At 37.6% G+C, this 27,900-nt stretch overlaps 1 protein-coding gene across 1 annotated transcript in view; it reads right to left on the bottom strand.

Moving 5' to 3' along the window:
- Cntn6 (contactin 6) overlaps positions 1-27,900 on the bottom strand; it is a 338,355-nt gene that overhangs the window by 121,001 nt on the left and 189,454 nt on the right. The window contains exon 5 of the mRNA XM_051155006.1: positions 19,360-19,455. Coding sequence (XP_051010963.1) covers positions 19,360-19,455 — 96 coding nt within the window. The remainder of the gene's footprint in view (positions 1-19,359; positions 19,456-27,900) is intronic.

Genomic DNA, 27,900 nt, shown 5'->3' with positions numbered 1-27,900 from the left:
CTTGAGCAAAACCCACAGAGCATATAAAGCGCTGCTAGTTAGAAGGGTCACAGTAATTTTTCAATGCTACTCATTGCAAAACAGCGCTTTGTGATGTTTTCTGAAGGAGTAAGCACATTTAGCAGCTGAAAAAGGAGCCAAGAAATATTGTAATTCCATGAACTCTTCCACTAAGATCACTGTGATGGGTAACTTTAGTTGTCAATTTGACACAATGTAGAATCAACTAGAAGATGTTTTCAATTAGGAGTTATCTACTCCTACTCCTATTGTTTTGGCCATGTCTGGAGTAGAGATTTCTCTTAATTATATTAATTGATATGAGAAGATCCAGTCCACTGAAGACTGACAGCCATCAGGGAACAACTGGTGAAAAGCCTCCCCCAGCCATTGGACTGCTAAAGCAGAGGCATGGTCTTTCCTGAGACGTCCGAGCTCCATCACCCCAGTATGCTCTGAGATCCATCTCTGAGGCACACCTCATTTCTCAGGTCCTATATCTTCCTGCAATCCCAGAGACCAGAAGCCATCAGAGATTACCAGTTCTTCCTGTATCCCGGAGGCTTGCTACCACCCAGGAAAATCAGAGAAATGCTACCATCTGGAACCACCAGCTTTATCTGTAATTCTTGAGGCCTATTATCATCAGGCTCAACCAGGCTTGCTAACACCAGGCATAATCAAATGGCTAGAGGAGCCTAAGAACACAAGCAACACAATGCAGAGACATATGCACTACCAGAACCCATCTATCCTACTTCGGCAAGCTCTGGAGACCCTATCACATAAAACAGGAGAAAATAATCTTAAATCCTGATGTTATGAAAATGATAGTGGCTTTGTAAGAGAAAAACAAATTCCTCAAATAAATACAGGAAAATACAATCAAACAGCAGAAGGAGATGAATAAAATTGTTCAATACCTAAAAATGTAAATAGAAGCAATAAATAAAACACAATCTGCCGAAAATTCTAAGGATGAGAACAGGAACTACAGACATAAGCATAAGCATCATCAACGCAATACAAGAGATGAAAAAAAGAATATCATGTGTCGATGATATGGTTTAAGTAATCAATAATTCAGTCAAAGAAAAGGTTAAATTAAAAATATTCCTGAAGAAAAATCATCCAAGAAATCTGGGACAATATAAGAACATCAAACCAAACAATATTAGGAATAAAAGAAAAAGAAGACTCACAACTACTAAGCCAGAAAATATTTTCAATAAAATCATACAAGAATACTTCCCTAACCTAAAGAAGGAGATACCTATAAACATACAAGAAGCTTCCAGAGCACCAAATACGTTGGACCAGAAAAGAAAATCCTCTTTCTACATAATAATCAAAACACTAAATGTACATAACAAAGAAAGAAGATTAAAAGCTTCAAGGGAAAAAGGCTAAGTCACATATAAAGGCAGACCTATAGTAATTACACCTGACTTCTTACCTGAGATTGTAAAAGCCTGAAGGGCCTGGAAAGATATCCTACAAACACTAAGAGACCACTGTAGGCTTATTTTTCTTAACAAATATATTTTATTACAAACTTATTAACCTAGCATATGTCACTTATAACCCGACTAGCTGAAACAATAGGAAAAGAGGATTAAAGAATAAGAAAACCGCAAGGATATTAATTCCGAGGAACGATTCTTCTGGCATTGCCAGCATGGTTTCTTCTGCTGGAACCTTAAGTAACTAGAAGCTGAAACCAAAGCTGGAGCCAGAGCCCTGAAGCCTTCCCTTGAGTAGCTCTCTCTAGGAGCATCTTGAAGTGGAGCAATGAACAGCCAAAACTATCCCCAATCTCCAAAGGCTCAGCCTGCAGTTTTGGGCTCATTTATATCTCCTCCCAGAATCTGTTCACAGGATATTTTCAGCTGGCAACAATCAAGGTGATTTATCTTCTAGTGGATTAACCTCACCTGTTCTCACAAAACCATTCCAATCCCACACTTGGTATCATAACAAAAACAGGTTTATCTCTCCTTCAGACCACAGATGTCAACCCCAAATAATATACCTAGCAAAAGTTTTAATCAACACTGATGGGGAAAACAAGATAGTCTTCAACAAAAACAAATTTAAACAGTTTCTAACCACAAATCCAGCCCTACAGAAGAAACTAGAAGGTAAACTCCAACTGAAGGATGCTAAATACACCGAGGAATACATAGGAAACTACCCCGTATTAGCATAACAAAAGAAGAGAAGCACGTACACACATACACACACACACACATACTCCGACAACAACAATTTCAAAGTAGTGGAAATAAACAATCATTGGTCATTAATATCTCTCAACATCTATGGACTCAATTCCCCAATAAAAAGACAAAGGCTAACAGAATGGATGTGAAAACATGATTCATTAATCTTCTGCATACAACCAATATACGTAAACAATAAAGATAAATAGTATCTCAGAGTAAACGGCTAGAAAAAATGTTTTCCAAGCCAACATACACAAGAAGCAAAATTGGAGTAGCCATTCTAGTACCTAATAAAATAGGCTTTCACCAAAATTAATAAAAAGAAATGAGGAAGGACTTTATAATCAACAATATGGACTTTATAACCCACCAATATGGTGTCTCACTTCCGAACATCTATGCCTAAATGGAAGGGTACCCACATCCATAAAAGAAATATTACTAAAACTTAAACCGCACTTCACACATTAATAGTAGAAACTTCAACACCGTTCTCTTACCAATGGACAGACCATCAAGTCAAAAACTAGACAGAAAAATAATGCAACTAATAAATATCATGAATCAAATGAACCTAACAGATACCTACAGAACATTTCAAACAAATACAAAAGAATATACATTCTTCTCCATACCTCTTGGAACTTTCTCCAAAATTTACCAAAAATTCGTCACAAATCAAGCCTCAACAGACACAAGAAAATTCAAATAACCCCTTGTATCTTATCAGGCAACAATGAATTAAAGCTAGGTTTGTTGCCATAAGGTTATTGTGTAATTCAAATGCTGATTTCTGTATCCCCCATTTCTGGTTGCAGGCCTTGTTCTGAGAATCTCCTGTCTCAACATTGTATAAACTCTGATCCCCAATTATCCCCTTGAAATAGGAGTAGGGGCTGCTCTGATATGGTTTCTGCTGCATATTTTTTTTTTTATCACTTTCTCCTAGTGGGGCTGCCTTGACAAGACACTGTATAAAAGAAAGTGTTCAGTCCTGATCTGACCGCATGTGCTGCTGTGGGTTAGTGTGTGTGTGTGTGTGTGTGTGTGTGTGTGTGTGTGTGTGTGTGTGTGGCGTGGGTGGGGCTGGGGAGGGAACAAAGCTCTCCATTGCTAAGGGGCAGGGGAAGGAGAGCGGGGGAAGAGAGAGGGAGGAACTGGGAAGAGAGGAGGGAAGGGGCTATGATTGGGAAGTAAATTGAATAGCTAAACTTTAAAAAATAAATAAATAATAAAATCATCTGCTAACAAAAGACCCTTAATAGCAACAAAGAACAAAAGAAATAATTTTAACAGCAGCACGCACATGTCAAACATTTTTCTCAGGAATAAAGATATGAAGTGGAGTTATGACATAAAGCAATAGCAATAGAAATATTGCTTCTGCATGAAGCAGAAGTTAGCCTAATAATCTTATAATCGATAGAAAAAACACAAGCTACATCATTATGTGAGAAATATATAAAAAAGGTGTGTCTGGCTGACCTGTTGAAACTAAATATCTGTGTGTAAGAACTCATGTTTATAAATGTCCATGCATATTTTCTATTTTTTGTAGTAGCTTTCCCAGTAAGAGATAGAAAATACTAAATCTTTATGTTGGCTATAAAATGTTTCTGCCCTACGTGAATTTAAATTAGCGTATTCTCTGTGTGTAAATGGAAATGAATGTCAACCCTTAAGAAAATAGTGTCTGAAGAGCTGAACATGAAAATATGCATCAGCTGATAAACATAATATCACTTGTAGTCTTACTTAAAAGTGCTCAGAACGGAGCATTACATTTTCCTTAGGCATTGACACCCATCTTGATATGCATTAAAGCACCATGAAAAATTCTAAAAATACAGGACAGTAATTTGACTCTTATTGTCTGATTTCCTTCTGTCCATAGGTATACCATATAATCTGCTTTGTTAACAAGGTCCAGGGGACTTGCAAGACTGACTTTTAATGTTATATTTGTACGAGACTTTACTAAAAAAGGATTGATCAACCTCAAATGTATCAAGAGATAGAAGACAAAATGTAGCCAAGGCTAGAAGCTATGCCACAAATGAAAGCAGAAAAGCAAAATCCTATTTTTTAAGCTAATGATAAATATGTGGGAAAATTAAACCCACTCCATACATGGGAGATCTATGGTGTACACAATGGATAAGAAAAAGCCCTCTGCACTACAAAAACACAAGTATCACTAAGACCAATGATGTATCCTGAATCAGGAATATGGTAACTGATCTGTTTTCCCAGTCTAGCACTGTTGGGAGATGGTAGTAACTTTAAAACGTACTAATTACATCCTAAAGTGAGACTCCTGCAGTTGGGTTGCCTGCCATAAAAGTGACAGAAACAAATCAGTCCATTTGCTTACTTTGTTTTTTTTTTTTTTTTTTTTTTTTTTTTTTTTTTTTTTTTTTTTTTTTTTCTTCTCCACCTATAAGGTAAACAGCTTCACTTCACACTCTTTCACAACAGACACCGCTCCCATACTGTCTAGAGCCAGAGAACCCAGAGATGGAGCACAGCAACATCCAAACCCATGAATGAAAGAAACCTTTGCTTCTTTTGAATTGAATACCACCAGTGTTCATGACAGTAATAGAAATCTATTGGAAAAGTTGAGAACTATGACAGTTAATTATTTTCCGTGTGTGTGTGTGTGTGTGTGTGTGTGTGTGTGTGTGTGTGTGTGTGTGTGTATTTGAGACAGGGTATCTTGGTATCCTGGACTTACTTTTTAGACCTTGGTTCTCTGTCCTGGACTTTGTAGACCAGACTGGCTTCGAACTCACAGAGATCCGCTTGCATTTACCTCCCGAGTGCTGGGATTAAAGGTGTGTGACACTTCAACTGACTGACACTTGATACATTTTAAGATGAAGGATGAACTCTTTCTGTCTTTTGAAATGATCAGAGAGAGCATGGATAATCATGACCAGTGATGCTGCAATATAGATGAACCACAAATATTTATGCTATGTGTCATAGGTGGCAACCCGATTGTGAATGGCATACTTTACTCTCAGTATTTTCATCTCTCTTGGAGTTGTTTCCTGGTCGTATAAATGCAGCTAGCTCAGTTATCATTACCAAAAGTATGCAGTGAATTTGCTGTCTTTTTCTCAGATATTGAACCTCCATTTTCTTTTGCAAATTCCTGTTGGGAACTTTCTACCTTCCCTGTGGTATCTTCATTCTACAATTCTACAATGCTTTACTGATGTCCCTTTCGGCCTCACTTCTATGCCCATTGCTCTCTCTCCATGGAGTACATATTCAAAGACTTTAGTTTGAAACGAGATTGGTGTCTGGATAGTAAATTTTTCTCAACATAAAAAGAAGAAAAAGATGTAATTCTGATCACCTAACTTTTGCACCTTTTGCAAAATAAAGAGAATCTCGAGCAAATTCCTTGTGCCTTATCTCAGTTTAGGGATCCTTAGTCAAGACCTTTTTGAGCTAAGGAACAACTGTTAGCTTTCTCAAAGCAACATAACCCTTTCCACTTCACAAAAATTACAGGTTGCCACCAGTGCCTGAGAGATCTTTGTATTCCTCAACCTATAATCTTGGGACTTTAAACTGTAATTTTCCTCTCTAGTTGAACTCATTTTTTTCCCTCTCTCTCAGCTACTCAAATGTTCCCATTTGTTCCTATGTGTGGAGTATCCTTCTTCAGTAGTGGAATATTTAAGACCTGTTGGAAGAATGAGAAAATATATAGAGAAGAGTAACAAAATGTTAAGAGTACTTTAGCTTCATCCTTACCACAGCTGTATTATAAATTTAACTTGGTATTACGATCATGCTCCTTATATGGAAGAGGATGCTGGAGACTCCAACAGAGTTAAGTTTTCAGAATCAAGTTGTTATCATGTGTAAGTAGTATTAGTAGACCCAAATCCTTCAGAAGCCTTGCTCTTTCTGTAAAGGTGCCTTTTGACCCTTCTACTTCTTGATTCTCCTGCCTGAGACTCAGATTCCATTACAATCCTCCTTGATCCACGTGCATTAGACCCAACTCAGATCCAAAGTTTAAAGGAATTTATCACTCTTTATATAATTCATCAATACTTTCTATTCTGTGATCTTCAAGCATTCTAAAAAACCTGCATAGGATGGCAGGTTCATCAACTTTGAAATATCTCTAATTGTTTATTTGCAACCCTCATGGCACGTCTCATAAAGTCTTGATTATCCCATTCTAAATTCCCAAAATAGGCCTTTAAAAGCCAAGGCTATAGATGCAGAAAAACAAGTTGTCTGGCTGCAATCTGGATTCAATGTAACACGTCTATGAGTGAGCCTAGCTGGGGGGTTTCATACGCAAACAGAAGTTTAGAATTCACTGTTGCTGTTTGGAGATAATGTCTGAAACGTCCTAGCTTGGCTAAACTGTACAGCTATGAATGGCCTTAAACTCCTGATCCTCTTGGTTCTATACTCTGAATACTGAGATTACACTTGGATACTACTGCACTCTGATAACCCGGGACTTCGCTGTGAGATTATGTCTCTTAGAAACAACAGAAGGTATACCTGTAAAGACTCATTACCATGTTCAAATGTGAGGTGAACAAGAATGACTGCAGTGAACATGCCAAACTGACAGAGGAAAGCCTCTTCCCCACAGGAAGAGCCACAGGCAGCCGAATAAAACTGACAGGGGGAGAAGTGGACCCTCCTAGGGAAGAACACTCCAGCTTGTTTTCCTCTTTCAGGAAGCCCTGAAAACATATACAAGTAACAGTATATGGACTCAACTGCTTATAATTGGGAATATATATGTATACACATATGCATGTGGTAACGGTGGTTTTAAAAAGATGGCCATGAACTTGAAGCATGTATAATACCCTGGGCTTAATACATAATACCAAGCACCACATAAACTGGATATAATGGGGACCTAAGATGTAAATTCCATGTCTATTTCAAACTTGGAGAAGCAGAGAATACAAATATAGTAGTCTATGAGTGAGTTCTGTAACATATAAGATGGTATTTTTCCAGCCTGAACTCAAGGGTGAATATATATATATATATATATATATATATATATATATATATATATATATATATATATATATATATATATATGTGTGTGTGTGTGTGTGTGTGTGTGTGTGTGTGTGTGTGTACATTTAATTAAGAATTTGGCTTTGGTTTTCTTAATTAAATGTACACACACACACACACACACACATTATGCATGCAACATCTGTCCTGGCTAGCAATTGCAAGACAATCTATTTTGCACAATAAAAGCCAGCAGAGGTGGAGAACATCTGTAGATAGAGAAGTTTCTGGGTTTTTAACTTGATGTACTATTATAAGATACTTGCCAATCACCCTATATATGTACTAGTTTAAACACTTATTTATAGACATGGGCTATAATGTCACAACTTATAAAGCTCCACATTCTTCCTGCCATCATCACTCTCCTCTGCCCTGCTCTCTTCCCCCACAGGCTGCCTCTGCTCATCCATCCCCATAGCTAGCCTGCAGGGGAAGCATGTTTTTCATGCGTTTCATCACCAGCCACAGCTGGGACATAATTTGTATATTTTTTAATGGGGAAAGAAAAAAAAAAGGCTTTCCAAGTTAGAAATTTAAAAACTTTCTCATTTGGCCTTTCTTAATTAAATGTATAATTCATGAGACACTTAGTTTGAAGCCATTGGATTTTTAAATATTCTCTCCACCCTTTATGACATTTATCTGTTATTAATGGTGGTGATGCATTCTTCTTGTGATGATTCAGCAGTAACATTAGTACAGAATGATAATTGGTCCTTTCTGGAGCATTCATGTAGTTTTTCATTGACACCATCCGCTACAATTATATTATTATTAGAAATGGCAGATCTGCAGTAAGCAATTGAAAGCTATCTGCTGTTTTCTGAAACAGACAGCAAACTCTATTTTCCCAGAGGACATTTGTGGTTTTGACATATTTGACAGCCTTATACATAATACTGTGACATTTAAAATACAGACAAAAATATATATGCAAATATAAGCATTACATGGAGTGTAAAATTTTTTTTTTCAAGAAAGGGTCTCTTTGTGTAGCCTTGGCTGTCCTGGACTCCCTTTGTAGACCACAATGGCCTCGTATCACAGTGATCCACCTGCCTCTGCCTCTCGAGTGCTGGGATTAAAGGCGTGCACCATCATTCCTGCTGGAGTATAATTTTTATTAAAGGAAACTGTCTTTGATGAAAGAGACCAAAGCAGCAAATACCTACTCTCCCACTCCAGAAACTTCATAGGGCTGCAGAACAGATCTCAAAATTGAGATGAAAAATAAATTATTATGTAAAGAATCTGAAATATAGAACTCACATTTAACGGATAACCTCCCCTTGCTTGGGATTCTCCAGAATGAGAACCCTTTAATTTCAATACATCCAATCTTGCATAGTTCTTTAGGCTTTAAGCTGAGCAACTCCTGGTTGGTAAACTGCGAGTACATCAGCTCAAAAGCAAAGATCTACCCCAAGAATAACAATTCCTTTATTGTGCTATATTCCTTGATGTTGTGTGTAGCAAGGTTATAATGCAATCCTGAAAATGACCTTACATGTTTGTCACCTATCCCTATTTGCGCACCCATGTGGTCTCCAAATGCTGCTTGGGAATGAAGATTATATTAGCTCTCTTCAGATTTACACACCTATTCTCTGAAACCATAGAAAGGGGATTTTTCAGGGCTTACAAACAAGCCAATAAAGGTCCCCTGAGTACCCACTACTGTTAAGGTCCAGATATTTCCAGGATTGATTGTACACTGCAAACTCTACCTAGAGAAGAAGTGAAAACACAGTTTTTTTTTTTTTTTTAAAAAAACCACTTCTGGATAAACTCCTATTCCAAGAAACAGAGAAGTTTAGCAATATAAACCTATAAGGAATATACTTGCTTTCTTTTGTCCCAGTGTTCGTTCATACTCTATGGAAGTATGCAGAGAAGGGGCTATATACTCTTACCAGCCAAGGATTATTTATGCAATTTAAGTGCTATCAAGACCTGAATACATTGTCATTCATATTCAATGTGGAGATGATGGTCTTTGTGCCTTGTGTGTGGCATCCAGTGATGAAGAAGGATGCAAAAGTGACTTAATAGTGAAATATACTAATTTCTTTTCTATTCTCTTTACTGCAGGCATGTGGTGTATGTGCGTGTGCACTGGAAACTGCTGCATGTGGCCTAGGGAAAGGTCTGGAATAGACAGAGGCAATGGAGGACCGGGGCAAAGACTCCACTTGTGCAGATTCTGAGGAGGCACACATCCCTGATTGTTAAGGCTTTATGGGTACAGTCAGTTTGAGGAGGAACGCTCCCACCTCTCTAAATAAACTCTGACCTCGCTTCTGATGGTAATCCCAATAAATTAATTTTTCCCCAGAATAAACTTCAGTGAAATAGTGCTTGGATTTGTCCTTGGGTCCTTGGGAAGAGGAGGGATGTTGCTCTATGTCTTCCTCAGGGAGAGAATGTTAGCAACAATGAGACTTACTGAATTGAACTTTGGTCAGTTTAAAGAATGGGAAAGCCATATGCTTTCTGGTTGCAGCACTATTCATGGATTTTAAAGCAACACAATCCACTGTTTTTCGTGAAATCTACATGTCTTTTTATCTTTATAACTATGCATTTATACTCTTGGCTAGAATAGGCCAGAGAAAGTCACCAATCTCATGAGGAAGTATAAATACATTCATGTTTTCACAGGACCTTTTGAATACCAAATACAAATCCATGACTAAAATAACAACATTACAATGATAACTAAAGCTTAAAAAGTGGGATATTTTACCTGAAAATATCAAATGAATTGACATATAAAATTGATTGTGTGCAGTACTAAATGCCTAGATGTCTTGGTTAAATTTTGTCAACTTGACACAAGCTAGAAGCATTCTAGAAGAAAGAACTTTAACTGATAAAATGTCACATGCCAGACTGGCCTTTGGGAAAGTCTATAGGCCACTTCCTTGATTAATGTTTGATATGGGGGTGTGGCGAACCAATTATGGGCTAGCCAACCCTGAGCATATGGCTTGGGTGCCATCATCCTCTATGAGCAAGCTTTGAGGTACAAACTAATGTGCCTCAGCCCTCCATGGCCTTTGCTTCAGTTCTCCTCTTGGCTTCCCTCAATGGACTGTGTCCAGGAATATGTAAGATAAATAAACACTTTCCTCCTCAAGTTACTTTTGGTCATAGCGCTTTGTCAATTAAAGGAACCCTAACTACAGCCTTTCTCCTGCACACCCTATTTCAGGTCCAGTGCCCCATCCCTGTCTTGTAGGCCCTTGGTGGTCAGGGAAGAGAGGTGCAATCTCTACAAGCCCCTCCTTATAACCATCCACTGGGCAGCACCCAACACTGGTGAGCTACACCTGTCTCCCTGCACTCATTATCCACTGGACCTCACCCCATCTCCATTCCTAGGTACCACCAGGTAAGACTCCGCAGACCACAACTCCCAGCCTGTCCTGTCCTCCTGGCAAACTTACCAGCAGAGAGACCTGCCCTGTCTCTGGTATACTCCATTCCCTGTCCAGTGCCCCATCCCTAGATGTCCACAGTGGCCACCTGGGGAAGACAGAGGCTTGCAGCCCCTGGGACTACCAGGGCAAAGGGCACACACAGCAGAGATGAGCTACATTTGGCCCTCTACAACATCCATCTACTGGACTTCACACCTATGTGCATTCCTGGAAGCTGTGGACCCTAGGGACCACAAGCCAATACCAGAGACAACCAGATGGCTAAAGGCCAGTGTAAGAACAAAAATAACAAGAACCTGTTATTATAAAGAAAGCACAATCTGAAGGAATCCAGTAGATAGAAAACCTAAGGAAAAGAACAGGAATAACAGATCCAAGCATCTCCAACAGAACCCAGGAGAAGGAAGACAGAATCTCTGTTGTAGAAGATATGATAGAAGAAATTGATACATTAGTCAAAGACAATGTTAAGTCTAAAGAGTTCCTGACACAAAGTATCCCAGCAAATCTTGGATACTATGAGAAGACCCAACTTACAAATAATTGCAATAAAAGAAAGTGAAGAGTCCCAGCTTCAAGGACCATAAAGTATTTTCAACAAAATCATAGAATAAAATTTTACCAACCTAAACAAAAAGATGCCTATAAACATAAAAGAAACATATAGAACACCAATTTGAATGAATCAGAAATGAAAATCCTCTTGCTATATAATAACCCAAAACACTAAATCTACAGAACAAAGAAAGACTATTAAAAACTGCAAGAGAAAAATGCTAAGCAACATATAAAGGCAGACCTATCATAATTATACTTGATGTCTCCTCTAAGACTCTAAAAGCCAGAAGTGCCTGGACAGATGTCTTGAAAACCCTATGAGACCACAGATGTCAGTCCAGACTACTATATCCAGAAAAACTTTCAATAACTGTAGATGAAGAAGACAAGCGCCTCCAAGACAAAACCATTTTTAACAATATCTATCCACAAATCCACCCATACAGAAAATACTAGAAGGAAAACTCCATCCCAATGAGGGTAACTACATCCACAAAAGTACAGGAAATAAATAATTCCACACTAGCAAAAGAAAAAGAAGAGAAGCACACACAAATACACATATTAACAACACCAATATCAAAATACAGGAAGTAACAATCTTTGGTCATTAACAACTTTCAACATTAATGATCTCAAAATTCACCAATAAAAAGACACAGGTGCAAGAACAGAATACATCATTCTGTTGTATATAAAAAACATACTTCAGCAACAAAGATAAACATTACCTCAAAGATAAACATTACCTCAGAGTAAAGGGATGGAAAAAGGTTTTCCAAGAACACAGACACAAGAAGCAAGCTGGTGTAGCTATTCTAATATCTAATAAAATAGACTTTCAACCAAAATTAATCAAAAGAGATGGGGGAGGACACTTCATACTCATCAAAGAAAAAATCCACCAAGATGACCCCTTAATTCTAAATATATATGGTCCAATTGCAAGAGCACCCATATTTGTAAAAGAAACAGTACTAAAGCCTAAACATACACTAAACCCCACACATTAATAGTAGGGGACTTCAACATGCCACTCTGATCAATGGACAGATCATCAATCAGAAACTAAGCAGAGAAATAATGAAATTGACATTATGGGTCAATTGGACATAACAGATAGCTACAGAGCATTCCACCCAAACACAAAAGAATACATCTTCTTTTCTCTACCTCGTGGATATTTCTCCAAAATTTATCAGATACTCTGCCACACAGCAAACCTCAACAGATATAAGAAAATTGGAATAACATTTTGTATTTTATCAGACCACCAGCGATTAAAGCTGGACTTCAGCAGAAACAATACAATGTCTACAGACTCATGGAAACTGAAAAACTCTCCACTCACTGATCACTGGGCCAGGGAGGAAATAAAGAAAGAAATTAAGGACTTCCTAGAATTCAATGAAAATGAAGGCACAACGTATGCAAACTTATGCGATACAATGAAAGCAATGCTAGGAGGAAAGTTCATAGCACTAATCACCTTCATAAATAAATTGGAGAGATCCCATACAAGCAATTTAAAAGCACACCTGAAACCTCTAGAATGAAAAGAAGGGAACACATCCAAGAGGAACAGTCAGTAGAAGGAGAAGGGGGTGGGATTGGGGAGGAGAACAGGGAAGGAGCTATGATTGGAATGTAAAGTAAATAAAAAAATTAAAAAGAAACTCTAACTACAATGACAGTAGTGGGTATTCACTATTTCACTATTCCTCTAAACAGTAAGTACTGTTTATGTGTGGCATGTTCTGAATTAATCTTTCTAAATCAAATCATGTTTCCTAGGCAATTCCTCCAGATTTCTAATTGAATATCTCCCTATGTTACATTCATACATAAGAACTTAAGTGAGAGAGAAAGGGAGACAACAGGGCTTCTGTATACAAGGATGGATCCCAGGAAATAGGGTAACATTGAACTGCTGGTCTGCAACCTTTTTAAGGACTTAAAAAAAAGAATATTAGGCAGAAAAACTCATTTAGGAAGGAAAAAAGGCAAAAAAGACAAAGAGAAAGAAAGAGAAAATCAAACCCAAACAAAAATGGAACCAAAACTTCCTTTGCCATTTCAGTTCCCCTACAAGGACACTCTCTGAACTGCAGCTTTTCTAGACAAAACAGAGCAGATACACATACGAACTCACAGAATTGTGGACAAATGCACAACCAGACAAATACTGCCATAGAGAAAGGGAAATGAGCAGTTTCACTCCTAGCCAAGAAGGTATTTACAAGGTATTGATAGCTGCTGGGACATTGAAAACTATTTTTTTCAACGGAGTGACAGTGGGTATATCAACTATGTCCAAGGGCAGATAGCACCATCAGGAGTAGTTGCCTAAATGATTTCAGGTGTGTGTGTGTATGTGTGTGTTTGTGTGTGTGTGTGTATTTCTTTGGTTTGATTTTTTTCTTTAACTAAAATACAACTAACATGAATAGGGAAGTGGGAAAGGACCTGGGGAGAGTTGGGATATAGAAAAAACATATTCAAAATATATACTGTATGAAATACTCAAAATAATAACATAAAAATGAAATAAATTCCCAATAGTCTCCATCCCCTTTTATCTCCTTGCTCTCCATGTGATGTGTCTATACCACTAATTATTAACATCCAATTCCAAGTTACTTAGCCCAAGGACCTGCACCCTATATTTATTCTTGACTTTCCTATACAGTCTCCATCCAAATTTTCAGGTAATTATTTCACTTATACTTTCTACACATATACTGAATTTGGTAAGTTATGATTTATTGACCACTATTAATGGGTCTAAGCCCATTATCTCTCACCTCAATATTGTGGTCACTATCCGCCTGAAGATACTCTTCCTGACTGGGGAATAATGAAAATAGAAGTCACAGGAAGTGGATCTCTCTTCTGTTCAATTAATTTAATATATTCTGATCTCATTAAGAAAACAAAACAAAATTAAAGACCCTAGAATGTTTGAAACTAGGATTCTGCATTTTCATTGACACTCCTATTAATGATTTGCTCTCTTCATACTGATGTTTTCCCTGCTCCTTAAACATTTCAGATGTGGTTCCACCATAGCTCTTTTGCATATATTTCTGCTAAATTATCTTTTACAAAATGTCTCCCTTGTATCTTCATTTTTTTCCCCAAGCTTCCAATGAACTATTTATTTAGCTAAACAGGAGTAGTAGGAATGTTTCCCATTCCCTATACTCTGTTGTTGAGTCCTCTACTTCTTAATAGTTTCTATGATTTATATTAACTCTTTATGAATTCAGAAATTTATAACTTGACCCTTGAAACATATAATCACTATGTAGCACAGGCTGGGCTTGAAATTATTATGTAAGAGGTTGCCATCAGCCCATGATGCTCCCTCTGGTGCCTCTCTAGTCCTGGTTTACCACGTTTGACAAGAGTAGTGTATGCATTGTGATGTTGTCCTGTCTAAGACATTACTTTTATTGGTCCCAGAAGCAAAAGAAAGACCAACTAGAAAAAAGGGGATATGAAAATTTTACTTTCCTTCAGCATAATTTTCTCTCTCTTTTTCTTTAACAACATGATTTTGAGCCTTTCTTTGAAGTAATTTTCCATTTAAGCTAAAGTGTCAGCATCATTATTGTCGTTCATTGTCCTTCAGGTCCTGGGTTCCACATCAAGTGGGTTGGTCCTGGTGCTGCCTGCTTTTGGATGAGAACAGAACAAAGAGTGCTACAGTTCAGCTCTTTTTGAAAGAAGCTGAAAAGTCAGCAAGAGAGTACACACCAGGGAGAGCCACCTCTTTCCCTCATCAGGAGACCATCATGAAGCATGTAGCCTGAGCTGCCTATCAGCCACATCCCCTTCAGGAGACCTAGGTCCAGTTCATGCAAGGTCCCGGGTTGGCATTCCAGTACCTCAGGGCTATCTGCTCCCTCCCCCTCCCCTTCCACACTGTTTCCCATGCTTTGCCCAATGCCTAGCCATGAGTCATCCCAGCATCTGCCTCTAGCTCATTTATCTATATGGAATGTCATGACTTTGGAAACCATTTGCTCAAATACCAAACTGCAGTTCAAAGAATCACTATAAGAAGCTAAATGCAAAGCTTATTTTACTAAGATGGCTGGGCATTCCACATAGGAGAATACAACCAGTAACAGATATATATGTCAAATATGTCATAGCCACCAGTGGATAAATTTAATAGACAGGAATTGATGTCCACAGATGAGTCTCAATAAAGTTTTATAATTGGATGTGAAGCATACTCCCTGTTACAGTAGTGTTACAAAACTTCCAGCAAGCTACATTTCAGAAATATTTTTCTTTATTATTTTACGTGTATGAATGTTTTGCCTGCATGTATGTACAGAAAATAATGCTGTGTCCCCTAGAACATCAATGATCTGTCATTGGGTCATGGGAATATGACCCAGACCTGGAAGAGCAGCCAGTACTCTTAACCTCTGACCCATCAATACAGTCATATTTTTTGAAATTTTTTAATGTCAGAGTACTGAGAATTGTGTGAACAAGGAAGAATCTAACCATCATGGAACTCCTAATCATATAAATATCTATAGTTTTGATATTAAATGCACCACCCAAAGCTCATCCAGTTATAAGATTAGACCATGTAGTAGTGGTATTGGGAAGTAGTGGACCTTTTAGTAATAGAGCTTGGTAGAAAGTCTTTAGGTTATTGGAGTCATGACCTCAAAGGGGACAGTGTGATCCTACATCCTTCCTTTTTTCTCTTTTATATACTTGTCATGAAGGAGCAATTTACTATGCCAAATGTCTTCTACCAATGTCATCAAGGATTGAAGGGCAATTTAAAAGCTATGATCCCAAATAAACTTTTTATCTTTAAATATGGATTATCTTAGGTATATGTATGAAAGACAAGAAGCTCAATGTTACATATATCATAGGATTTAATGATACAGAATACAAAGAATCATTTTTTACTTAAATAAAATATTATATATTGAAGTTGTAGCCTATATCATGATTGCTTTCTATAAATGAGGTAACATTCTGTTTCATATGTCCAATCCCTGATAAGATAACTTCAACCTTCATAAAATCCTCCTCCCTTTCCCAGAGGGATAGCATGCCTATACTTTTGATTACTGTTAAATTTGTGTAGAAAGCTTTCACAAAACAATCAAGTCTAGAAATTGGATTTCTTTTCTTCACTCAAGAGGAGAAACAGTAATTTCTTAATCATATCTGTTCAGCTGGAGGCATATGATATTTTATCCTCTACTGCTGCTAGGTTGTCATGTTATGTTAGATTATATTTTAGGTCAGGTTAATTTATTATACAATGTTATGTTATGTTGTGTTGTAATGTATATAATACTACAGGAAGGATTTTTTACTCATGAGGATTCCCAAACACTGCCTACCCCACCCCCATGAAGTCTCAAGCCAAACCAAAGTACTAATCCACCAAAGTTTATACTGTGGAACCAATGAGTTTATTGTGCATAATATGTACAGAGTATGGGTAAGGAGTTATTGGCAGGAGTGATAGTGACATCAAAGCAGTAGCACAGGAAAGTGTGTACCCAATGTAGGTGATGCCTTCTCCATAGCTATGTGGATGGATCCTCTTTCCATTAACTTTGCTAGATTATATAATGTGTGTCTATGGATACAACCCTGGCACAGGGCATGTGCAGCAAAAGCAAAGTTGTACAGCTTATCTAATGAGAATTGGGGCTGTTCTGTTTGAATGGCTATGGGTTAACAATGCTTACATTATTGAGATGCTATGTTTCTAGTCAGCACTTATACGGAAAACACACACACTCAATTTTAAACCTTGCTTTTGGGTCCATAAACATTTTTTTCCAGAGAACATATAGAATTGAAAAATGTTGTATTTTCTTGTGTTCTTAGAATGTTTCTTTATAAAATGCATTGAAATATATTTTGCAGACCTCTATTGCTATGGGGTATTTTGAATATATTTCTATGACCATACTACATGGACAATCTAATGCACTCAGATAATATGACGTCTTTCTTGATATAGAGGTACTCATTGTACTCACTGTGCTAGTTCTGTGTGGGCAGAAGGGCACAACTAATTTATATGCAATTTCTTCTTTAAAAAAGTATCAGCCTTTATGATTATCTGTCATTATGAAGACTATAATTACCTTCTCAGAGAAGTAATGTTGATATCAGCACATCAGAATTAGAAATAATTTGGCCCATGAAATACACACGCACACACACACACACACACACACACACACACACACACACACAAATAAGATAAGCATTTAAAACATTTGAATAAATTGTATATAGAAATATCACAGCTCAGCATAACTGGCAAACATACTGCTGAGAAATCTATAGCTAATGTCATGATTAGTGAGGAATATTGAAACATTTTCTCCTCTAGAATCTGTAACATTATATAGAGAGACACCACAGTTATCCAGTGTAGAAATAATGCCAGCCACAACAACCAGGCAGGAGAATTTAATTAAAAAGGAGTCAAACAAGTAAGAATGACATCAAATTATTCCTCTTTGCAGATCATATGATCCTATACTTACAGAACCCTAGAGAGTCCACAAAAAGACTTCTGGCACTGGTGAACAAATTGGTCAAAATGGCCGAGTATAACACACACACACACACACACACACACACACACACACACACACACACACACAGACATAGCTTTCCTATAAGAAGGAAATAGAGAAAACAATTCCATTGGGGAAAATATTAAACAAATTAACAGCGTACACTTAAATCTAATCAAGGGAATTAAAAAAGCTCTTAATGAAAATATGACAGTGAAGAGAGGTATAGAAGACACAAGTATGTGGTGTGATCTACAACAAACAAGAAAAGAACATTACACCATCATATGTGTCCAAAAGAGATGAGGTCATTCTAAGTGAATGCTAATGCTATTCAGGAGGAAACTGTTCAAAATACCCAGGTACCATCACTGACAGATATCCATGGGACTATGCAAATGATTCCCAGTGGAAATAGGCAATGTTTTTCTTTGCTCTCATCAGAGAGCCTTGTTCCTTACAATGTTCTTACTTTAATGTATTCCGTGTTATCCCCTGACACAGATTCATAGGGCTCACAACATGACAGTGAGAGCTTTTGCTTTAAAAGGTCAACACAGGCTTTCTGATTGGGAGGTGCAAAACTAACAACAAAATGTTTTCCTTGTTCAGCTGCTGTTTAGTTTTCATTGGACATGTATAGCCAGTTTACTTCCAATTGTTTTACCATTCTATCATTTATGATTTAACTAACTAGGAAAATGTTTTCAACACCATCAGGAATCCTTGAATGTAGTCAGAGTACCAAAAGATCTAGAACTTTCTTATTTTTGAGGCTCAGATTATAGTACTAGAACAGAATTTTCCATAAGTGAAAAAAAAAGGCACTATCAAAAAGCCTAAGGCACATGTGCATGGCAAAAATATAACTTTATGCTGAGACAGCATTGTGTGCGTGGTAAGTCTCCTCTTCACACTTTGGGCAAACAAACATAATGCTATATTTGTTAGTAGTGAGGAAAAATATATTGTTAGTTTCTAACTATGTTATTTTGCTTTGTGTGCCAGCACATCATAAAGGTTGTATAAAATGAAAATAACAATTAAAATGTTTTAATGACCTATTAATGCTATTTAGGTTAACATTAGGAATACAAATTTGCATTTGTCTTAAAATATCTATTTTATCCCTTTACAGACCACTGCCAATTTAGGATTGGATTTTAATATAAATAGGCAGTAGTAGCCCACGCAAGGGTCTAGGAGTGAGAGTGCCTACACCAACACTGTTTACAGCTCCCAGCCTCCTCGGCTCACGATTATATTTTTTCTATGTAGCCAAATGAAAAGTAATTTAAATAAAAAATTTGGAACACAGGATTGTCTGTGTGGTTCATGAACTCCTCACAGTTTTTGTAGTTCCTCTGAATGTATGGTGGAATGTCAGTGATTCTAGGGCCCTCCTTCATCTTCTGATGGAGCCCATGGATTGGCAGACACAAACTGCCCACAACCTACCTCCAAAATGTGGCGGTGGGCCACAGAGGAGAACCACACCTTGACCTTCTCGGACAGACACTGTGCTTCTGGTTTTGGTTTCAAAATCTTCAATATCTTGGAAAACAAAGAAAACAGGTTCAGCATTTCTTACTTTCCAGAAGAAATCTAGAAGATTATGACTATCTTAAGAAGAAGTTCTTTTAATTGTTATGAATTACAGATAGTTATATTTCACTGACCAGAATATATAATTAAAGGCTGATATACCTGCAGTTGTGCTTCTTTCACAATGTCTTGCATTTCTTTCTATCTTTGTTTTTTATAAAATTAAAATAGAGTTTGTGATAAACACATTTGCAAAGACTACTCAGTATATGTCTACTTTTATTGTCTTAGTTTGTAACCCAGAAGGTAGTCCTCTAAGCCTAGTACATATTTTCCAGGTCCAGATGAGTGTCTTTAAAAGAGTATAAAGACAATATACTCAAGTCTAACTTCTTAGATTATTGGTTGCCTTTTAATGGCTTGTCAATGTCTCAGATTTAGGACATATTGGCAGAGAGACAAAGCTGCCATTGATAGAACCAATGATGCAAGGGAGGAGCCCTAGCACTTTCTCTATTCTTGCATCTTTGGACATGCCTCTACCAGCACAGTGAGTCAAAAAGTAAATTCTGTATTTTCTCTACATCCCTTCATAAAACTGATTCTTGAATTTACTTGAGATGTGATTTCCTACATCAAGGAATCCTAGAAATTCAGAGATGGATGAAATCTTTATAAGCCATATAGTCAACATTTAACTCTTTCAGTATTCCTGGGGAAAATTAGCCTCCAAAACTGGGCAAATGTTTAATCTCCTCTGAACGCCAATGTTTTCATTGGTAAAAATCATCCATCCATTCATCCTTCCATTCATTCATGCATTCAGTGAACTGGCAATCTTCTAAAAGACCAGAATGTTGTTTAAGCTTAGATAGTGTATTTCTAAGGATAACAGAGAATTGCAAAAAGCTGGGTCACTATTATTCTGCTCAGCATTGAATAGGAAAATCAGAAGACTTATAGAAAAAAAGGTATATTATTAAGAAGGCATGACCACCATTTTAAAGTAGAGTCTGTTGTCCTTCAGGATCTGTTCTCCCTTCTTTTGTAATGGCAGGATTGGAATAAAATGTATTTCTCTTACTAGGTGGTACATCCTCCAGACTCCCTTTGGGCACATACACCAAACAGGGGAAAAAAAAAAAAAAAAAAAAAAAAAGAACCTCTGTGTTTGAGACTGTATCTCTACAGACACTCATGGTTCATTTTCATTCAACTTCATTACCTTTTAAAAATGCCAGTAAAATGGAAGTCACTTCAACTTACAAACTACTCTTTATACAAAAAAAATATACTGTTATTGGAGTATTTAAGAGATTGTATGACAAGCTGTGACTACTGGTCTTGATTGTCTACCATAACTTCATAGTAAGACCTTATTGTTGAAGATCTTTCTTGCTTGGGTTCAGAACACAGAAAAATCAATGCTGACCTGACCAGGACATGATTCTCAATCCTAGACAGCTTACTTAGTGGCATGGGATACTATGAAGACAGCTAAAGGACAAAACACTCGAGTGGTCTTACCCAGCACTAGACTCTGCATGCTACAATACTGACCATCCAAGCAAAATGTACTTATTGGTATAATAATGGCATGGCTAATATGGAATAACTAATGTTTTCTAATTAAATATGAGGTGTGTTTCACAGAGGAGATTCCATGACAGGTACTATAACCCTGGTCAAAACCCATGACTGAAGTGATCATAAGCCTTAAGAGAGAAACATATTGCTTTTGTTTTGCTAAATGGTCATGCTGTCAAACTGCTTTCTATATATTTATTTAGACCATAGACTTGTGCTTCTCTCATCTATAGTAAAAGAAGTTGTTTTGGTAATGGATAATGACTAATGCAAAAACTCATGCTTGGTCCAAATACCAAGTATAAATTCTAAACATTCAGTTGTAGGTGGTCATATATCAACCTTCTCATGCAATGCTCATGGAACATTGTGGAAGAGAGGTGGAAGATAGCTATAACACTAAGACTTCTTGATATAGCATGGCTATTACACATCAAATCACAGTACTGTGCTTATCCATGCACAATCAACCTTGTCAAAATTCCAGCACAGATGTGGTGGTAGTGGTGGTTGATGCTGGTGTGTGAGGGGCAGTCACTCTACTTAGGGGATACAGCTATTAGTATGTGGCTCATGCCCTAGTCAATAAACACACACACACACACACACACACACACACACACACACACACACACACACACACACACACACTAACACAGAGTACTTACTGGATTCTAAGCATTATTAATAACACAATAATAAATAAAAAAGCTTAGCAGGAGCTGGGCTGGGGCCTCTAAGAGGAGGAGGATGGTGCTAACGATGGATGTGTATGATCAATACATGTATACATGCATGGCAAATTAAAAATGAGTTTAATTATTTCATTAAGATGGTTGTGTGAATAAGAACCACTGTAAATTTCTATTGTGCTTGAGGCATTTATGGAGTGATCTCTTTATTATTATAGTTTAACCTTCTACTCTCAGGCATTCTTCAAAGGAAGTGAAGAAAGTACAGATCTCATGGATACTAAGAGTACTAAGCTTGGCTATTTGAGGAAAGAGAGAGAGCAAAGAAACAATATAAACACCTACATATGAACAACTCATTAAACTGTTATGAAGTATCTTACAAACTGGATATTTTGAAAATTTAATAACATTATTTATAAGAATATTTGAAGTATGTCAATTTGTCTGTGAAGTTTATTTTATAACCATAGTGTACATGAATATTTTCTTAAGGTTGTTTAATGTCTCACTGTAGTGTGATCTAAAGAGTTATATTTGGGGTGGGCAAATCAAAGACATATGTCTGTGAAACACCTCATCCCTGGATTGGGGAAGCCAATGCCCAGATGTGTAAGAAGAGGATTTGTCTGGAAATAAAGTATTTAAAGTCACAATAACAGATAACGAATGACTTCCCAATCTTTGATATGAGCAATTTAGCAGATAAATCTTTAGACTTAAAATACTGAATATACATGCTCTTCAAAGGTAGAGAGACACTGAGCTAATAGGAAGGGTAGGAGAGAGATAAAGGAACAATAGAAAATGTGGAACATAGCAAGGAAGAAGCAGAAAAAGATGAGACAGATGTTGAGCGTATGTAATCTTAGCAAGAGAAATCCAATGACACCTTGGAACAAAACCGAATGTAGTTGCGGGCTTGTGGTTCAGAGACATACAAACCAACTCTTCAGAGCAGGCTAGGAACATGATGGGGGATTTAGGAAGAACATGGAAGGGTTTGAAAACTATACTGATTGCCTTGCTTGCTAAATTAGAAAAATGGTTATCGGAGGACATGTGGAGGGATGGTTCCTTGTAAGAAAGTGGAGTGAGGAGAACTGATCTATATCTTGTGCATCTAATATGGATGGCAGAGAATTTACTGATTAGAGTAGAAAGCTTGGGATAACGGCTTCAAATATTTTTATGAAACTGAGAAGAGAATATTTGCTAGGTCATTAGGGAGAATAGGGAACTCAAGAATCATATCTACTTAGCACTTTGATGTGGAGAGTGCATGAAACTAAGAACATAAAGAGTATAGAGTGCAGCTAGAGTGGCACTAGAAGGAAAGGGAGAGAAGACAGTTATATTTCTTTTTCTTTTTCTCTTTTTAACCAGCACTGTGTTCGAATACACTCATTTACAAACAAAACATGAAAAGAACACTTGGCTTCCACTCACATTTGTACAGGTAGATATCTCTATTTAACACATCTGTAGTTTCTTTCTTTGATACATTATTTCATAAATATGTTTTGTTTTTCAAAATATAAAGTCCTGGGTTCAGAGAAAGAGATGCACAAGAGAGACCCTATATGTGAATTTATAAAAATGCACCTGTTCGCGACAGAGTTTTGAGTATGACTGTGTGCATGGTATGCATGTTTGGCCATGTGGGCAAGCATGTGTGTGAGCATGCACGTAAGGATGGAGGACATTCTCAAGTGTCACTGTTCAGGCACTCTCCTCATGAGCCTGAGTTCACCTGAGTCAGGTTGAATGGCAAGTAAAACCCAGGAATCTGACTGTCTCCTCTCCAGGGTTGAGATTACAAGTGTATGCCTTCACTCCTGGCTTTATTTACAGGGGCTCTGGTGATGGATCCTGGGCCCTCATGCTTACAAAGCAAATACTCCCTGACTTAGTCATATCTGCAACACCTGGTCCAGACTCTTTAAAATGATAAAATTTCCTAAGATGGAATCTATTTATCCCCTATAATGACCCCTTTCTCCATTTGCTCCTGATCAGTGGTCATTAATCGTGTTCTAGCTGAGAATATGGCCTGCTGGGCATGTAACCAGTGGATACATTAATCAAATCCATTCAATTTTCTCTTTGGTTATGGCAAAACTAAAGTGGCCATATGTATTTTAGTGCCATCAATATGAAATGATATGGTTAGAGTCACAAATCAGTCATAAATGCTTACTTAACAATGCAAGAGTGCAAAGTTCAACCTCCCTCACTGAATACATAAAGCTGATGTCTTAACCTGTGATTTCCTTATAACTTAGCTTTGCATCACTTTAAATACAAAGCTCTCTAACTATATTTCAAAGCTGAAAGCTAATAGACAGGCTTTGCTGTTTCTGTTTCTTGTAGGCCTAAGAAGTGGCTAATCTAAGAATATTTTTATCACCTTATACCATTCTATTAGATTTTATTGATTTCATTAAATTATTGTTCCTTTTTAGTGGTCACAGAAAGAAAAAATATTGTCTAAGTGAGTGATGAGAAATGTCGTGGTACGATATTAGGAAGCTTTTGATTGGATGCTCCTGGTATCACCTTGTCATCCTCTTACTCCCAAAAACATGAGGCATGTTTTCAGGGTTAATCAGAACTCATTATGACCATGTTGATAACACCCATGATACCTTAAGCACCATTTTCACTTCCAAGTAAATAGCATCGATTGGTGGCATAATTTGTCTAGGAACTTTGCGATTACAATGTGATTTCTTTTAGCTGCCATGAAGGAAATCACCTTCTCTCAAAATTTACACAAATATTGCCTGCTGTCAAAACACAGCTGTTGCAAAGTGTGACTAGTTCATAAGTGTTAATTCATAATTCAGATATTAAAGCTGTTTAATAGCATATAGATCATAGTCAGGATATAATTTGCATTATTTGTACTAGGTAGTGCCTATCTTTTCAACAGGATATATATGTTTTTGTATCCAGTCTGTATTTCAAATATCTTTCTGTCAGCTAAAAATGACCACTTAGTTGGGATAAAATTTGAGACAAGAGCCAATGAATTTATGTAGACATGCGAGCATCCAACGAATATTTTCTTTGCTATGTAATACCTTTAAAAAGCTTAGATTTATTTCTTTCCAAGAAGAGGTCAAGGAAAACCCCCAATTTCTATTTTTATCTTATCAATTTTTTTCTTAAGAGAAAAATAGCTCAACATGAGAGTATTCACTCAGATCATCTCAAATTGAATAACATTTTGAGATATTCTCATAAACCCCAAAGGTGACCTGCATAGGCTGTCCTTGGGTTAACGGTTTAAGTCCTGTGGTGCTGGCTGCTGTTATAGACCTCAATTGTTGAGATTGTTTTCATTAAACTATTCTGATTACCATAGCATATAGGGCCCTGTGGTTTTACTTTGTGTGTGTGTGTGTGTGTGTGTGTGTGTGTGTGTGTGTGTGTGTGTGTGTAAGATTTTGGCAAAAACAGAAGCAAAAATGCAGCCACATACAAGGCTCTGTTCCAAAGGCCAGCAGGACGTGTTCATAAATGGCCCATAAAATGAGCTTTAAAGAATTACTGGGCCATATGCTCTCTCCTGGAACCTCCATGGTACAGTACATGGACAAGATCTACAAAAAATGTGCTTAAAATGAAGTTCATGCCATGGTAAGTACTGCAACATTCAATTGGAAGGAAAATACATCTTTGCAGCTGTCACACGTAGGAATGCATCTCAGCTTAATTAAAGCAAGGAACTGTGCCTTTGATGCCAAGGCCTGAGGAGCACATTCAGACGATGTGTTGGCAGTGCCAGCTCCTGACACCAAAGGGGGCCAGTCACTTGCCAGATCTCACAAGCTTGAAGGAAGTCTTTGAGTAGCCAGGGTCAATCAGCCAGAATCAAGAAGATAACACTTCACTTTTTGAGGATAAGGAAAAATACATATTCATCAGAAAAATGTGAACACTGGGTGCAAAATAGCACAGGTGAATTGTTAAAACTCTGAATAGTGTGCCATAACCACTTAATATGCTCAAAATAGTTTGATTTAACAGTGTAAAATAGTTCCTTTTATCTTATCACTTATTCATATGTCAAGAATTGCTACCATGGGCCACACATTCTCATGAGAATGGTCAATGAATCCTACTAATTGCCTGTAATGTATATGAAATGGGTACACACACTGAGCTGAGAAGGAACTTCTGGCTTAAAGAATCATTGGCCTCTAGGAGTCAGGACAAGATTGAAAGAGTGTGTGGTTCCTGAGCACGTGCTCCCAATTGTGTGATGTTCTGCACTGCAGATGTCAGTTTGTGTCACTCTGTCATGACATTAATGTCACTTACCCTGCAAGTCTATGCCCAAAGAATCCAGCCAAGTAAAGGCAAATGTCTTTGCATGAATTTACATACATTCCTTAAGGTACAGAGGGGATGTGGTATTACTGGGTTTAGACCCATCTCTGATTCTCTGACTTTCCAGAATCCTTGTTTGCTTACTGACATGAACTCTATCTTCACATCAATGCAAGATTGAATTGGCCCTTATTTTAACCTACCTAGAGATGCAAAGCCCCTACAGTAGTAAGAAAAATTTTTGTTAATACAGTCTGGGGCTATCCCAATCTTACTCGTTTTTTGTTTGTTTGTTTGTTTGTTTGGTTGGTTGGTTGTTGGTTGGTTGCTTGGTTGGATTTTTTTTTTTTTTTTTTTTTTTTTTTTTTATTAATTTATTCTTGTTACATCTCAATGTTTATCCCATCCCTTGTATCCTCCCATTCCTCCCCCCCCCATTTTCCCATTATTCCCCTCCCCTATGACTGTTCCTGAGGGGGATTACGTCCCCCTATATATTCTCATAGGGTATCAAGTCTCTTCTTGGCTACTTGCTGTCCTTCCTCTGAGTGCCACCAGGTCTCCCCCTCCAGGGGACATGGTCAATTGTGAGGCACCAGAGTATGTGAGAAAGTCGTATCACACTCTCCACTCAACTGTGGAGAATATTCTGACCATTGGCTAGATCTGGGAAGGGGTTTAAAGTTTACCTCCTGTATTGTCCTTGGCTGGTGCCTTAGTTTGAGCGGGACCCCTGGGCCCAAATCTGCCTATCATATTGTTCTACTTGTAGATTTCTAGGACCCTCTGGATCCTTTTATTTTGCTGTTCTCCCATGCGTCTCTCATTTAGAGTCCCAATAGGATGCCTTCCCCTCTGTCCCAGTTTCCTGGTAAGTGAAGGCTTTCGTGGGACATGCCCCTTGGGCTAGTATGCAGATATAAGTGAGTATATACCATTTGATTCTTTCTGCTTCTGGGTTAACTCACTCATTATGATCATTTCTAGCTCAATCCATTTATCCACAAATTTCGGGAATTCCTTGTTTTTAATAGCTGAGTAGTATTCCATAGTGTATATGTACCACAGTTTCTTTATCCACTCTTCTACTGAGGGACACTTAGGCTGTTTCCATGTTCTGGCTATTATGAATAAGGCTGCTATGAACATGGTTGAGCAAATTTTCTTGTTGTGTGCTGGAGCATCTTCTGGGTATATTCCAAGGAGTGGAATAGCTGGGTCTTGAGGAAGCCCTATTCCCATTTTTCTGAGATAGCACCAGATAGATTTCCAAAGTGGCTGTACTAGTTTGCATTCCCACCAGCAATGAAGGAGTGTTCCTCTCTCCCCACATCCTCGCCAGCATGTGGTGTCGCTTGAATTTTTGATCTTAGCCATTCTGATGGGTGTAAGATGGAATCTCAGAGTTGTTTTGATTTGCATTTCCCTGATGACTAAGGAGGTTGAGCATTTCTTTAAGTGTTTCTCAGCCATTTGATACTCCTCTGTTGAGAATTCTCTGTTTAGTTCCAAGCCCCATTTCTCAATTGGGTTATTCGGTTTGGTGGTGTTTAATTTCTTGAGTTCTTTATATATTTTGGATATTAGACCTTTGTCAGATGTAGGGTTGGTGAAGATTTTTTCCCAGTCTGTAGGCTGTCGCTTTGTTCTCTTGACAGTGTCTCCTGCCTTACAGAAGCTTCTCAGCCTCATGAGGTCCCATTTATTAATGGTTGACATTAAGGCCTGGGCCGTTGGTGTTCTGTTCAGGAAGTTGTCTCCTGTGCCAATATGTTCCAGGCTCTTTCCCACTTTTTCTTCTAAGTGAGTTAGTGTCTCTGGTTTTATGTTGAGGTCT

The sequence above is a fragment of the Acomys russatus genome, chromosome 13 (assembly GCF_903995435.1).
Source record: "Acomys russatus chromosome 13, mAcoRus1.1, whole genome shotgun sequence".
Classification (NCBI taxonomy): Eukaryota; Metazoa; Chordata; class Mammalia; order Rodentia; family Muridae; genus Acomys; species Acomys russatus.
This window is presented reverse-complemented; position numbering and strand designations above follow the sequence as displayed.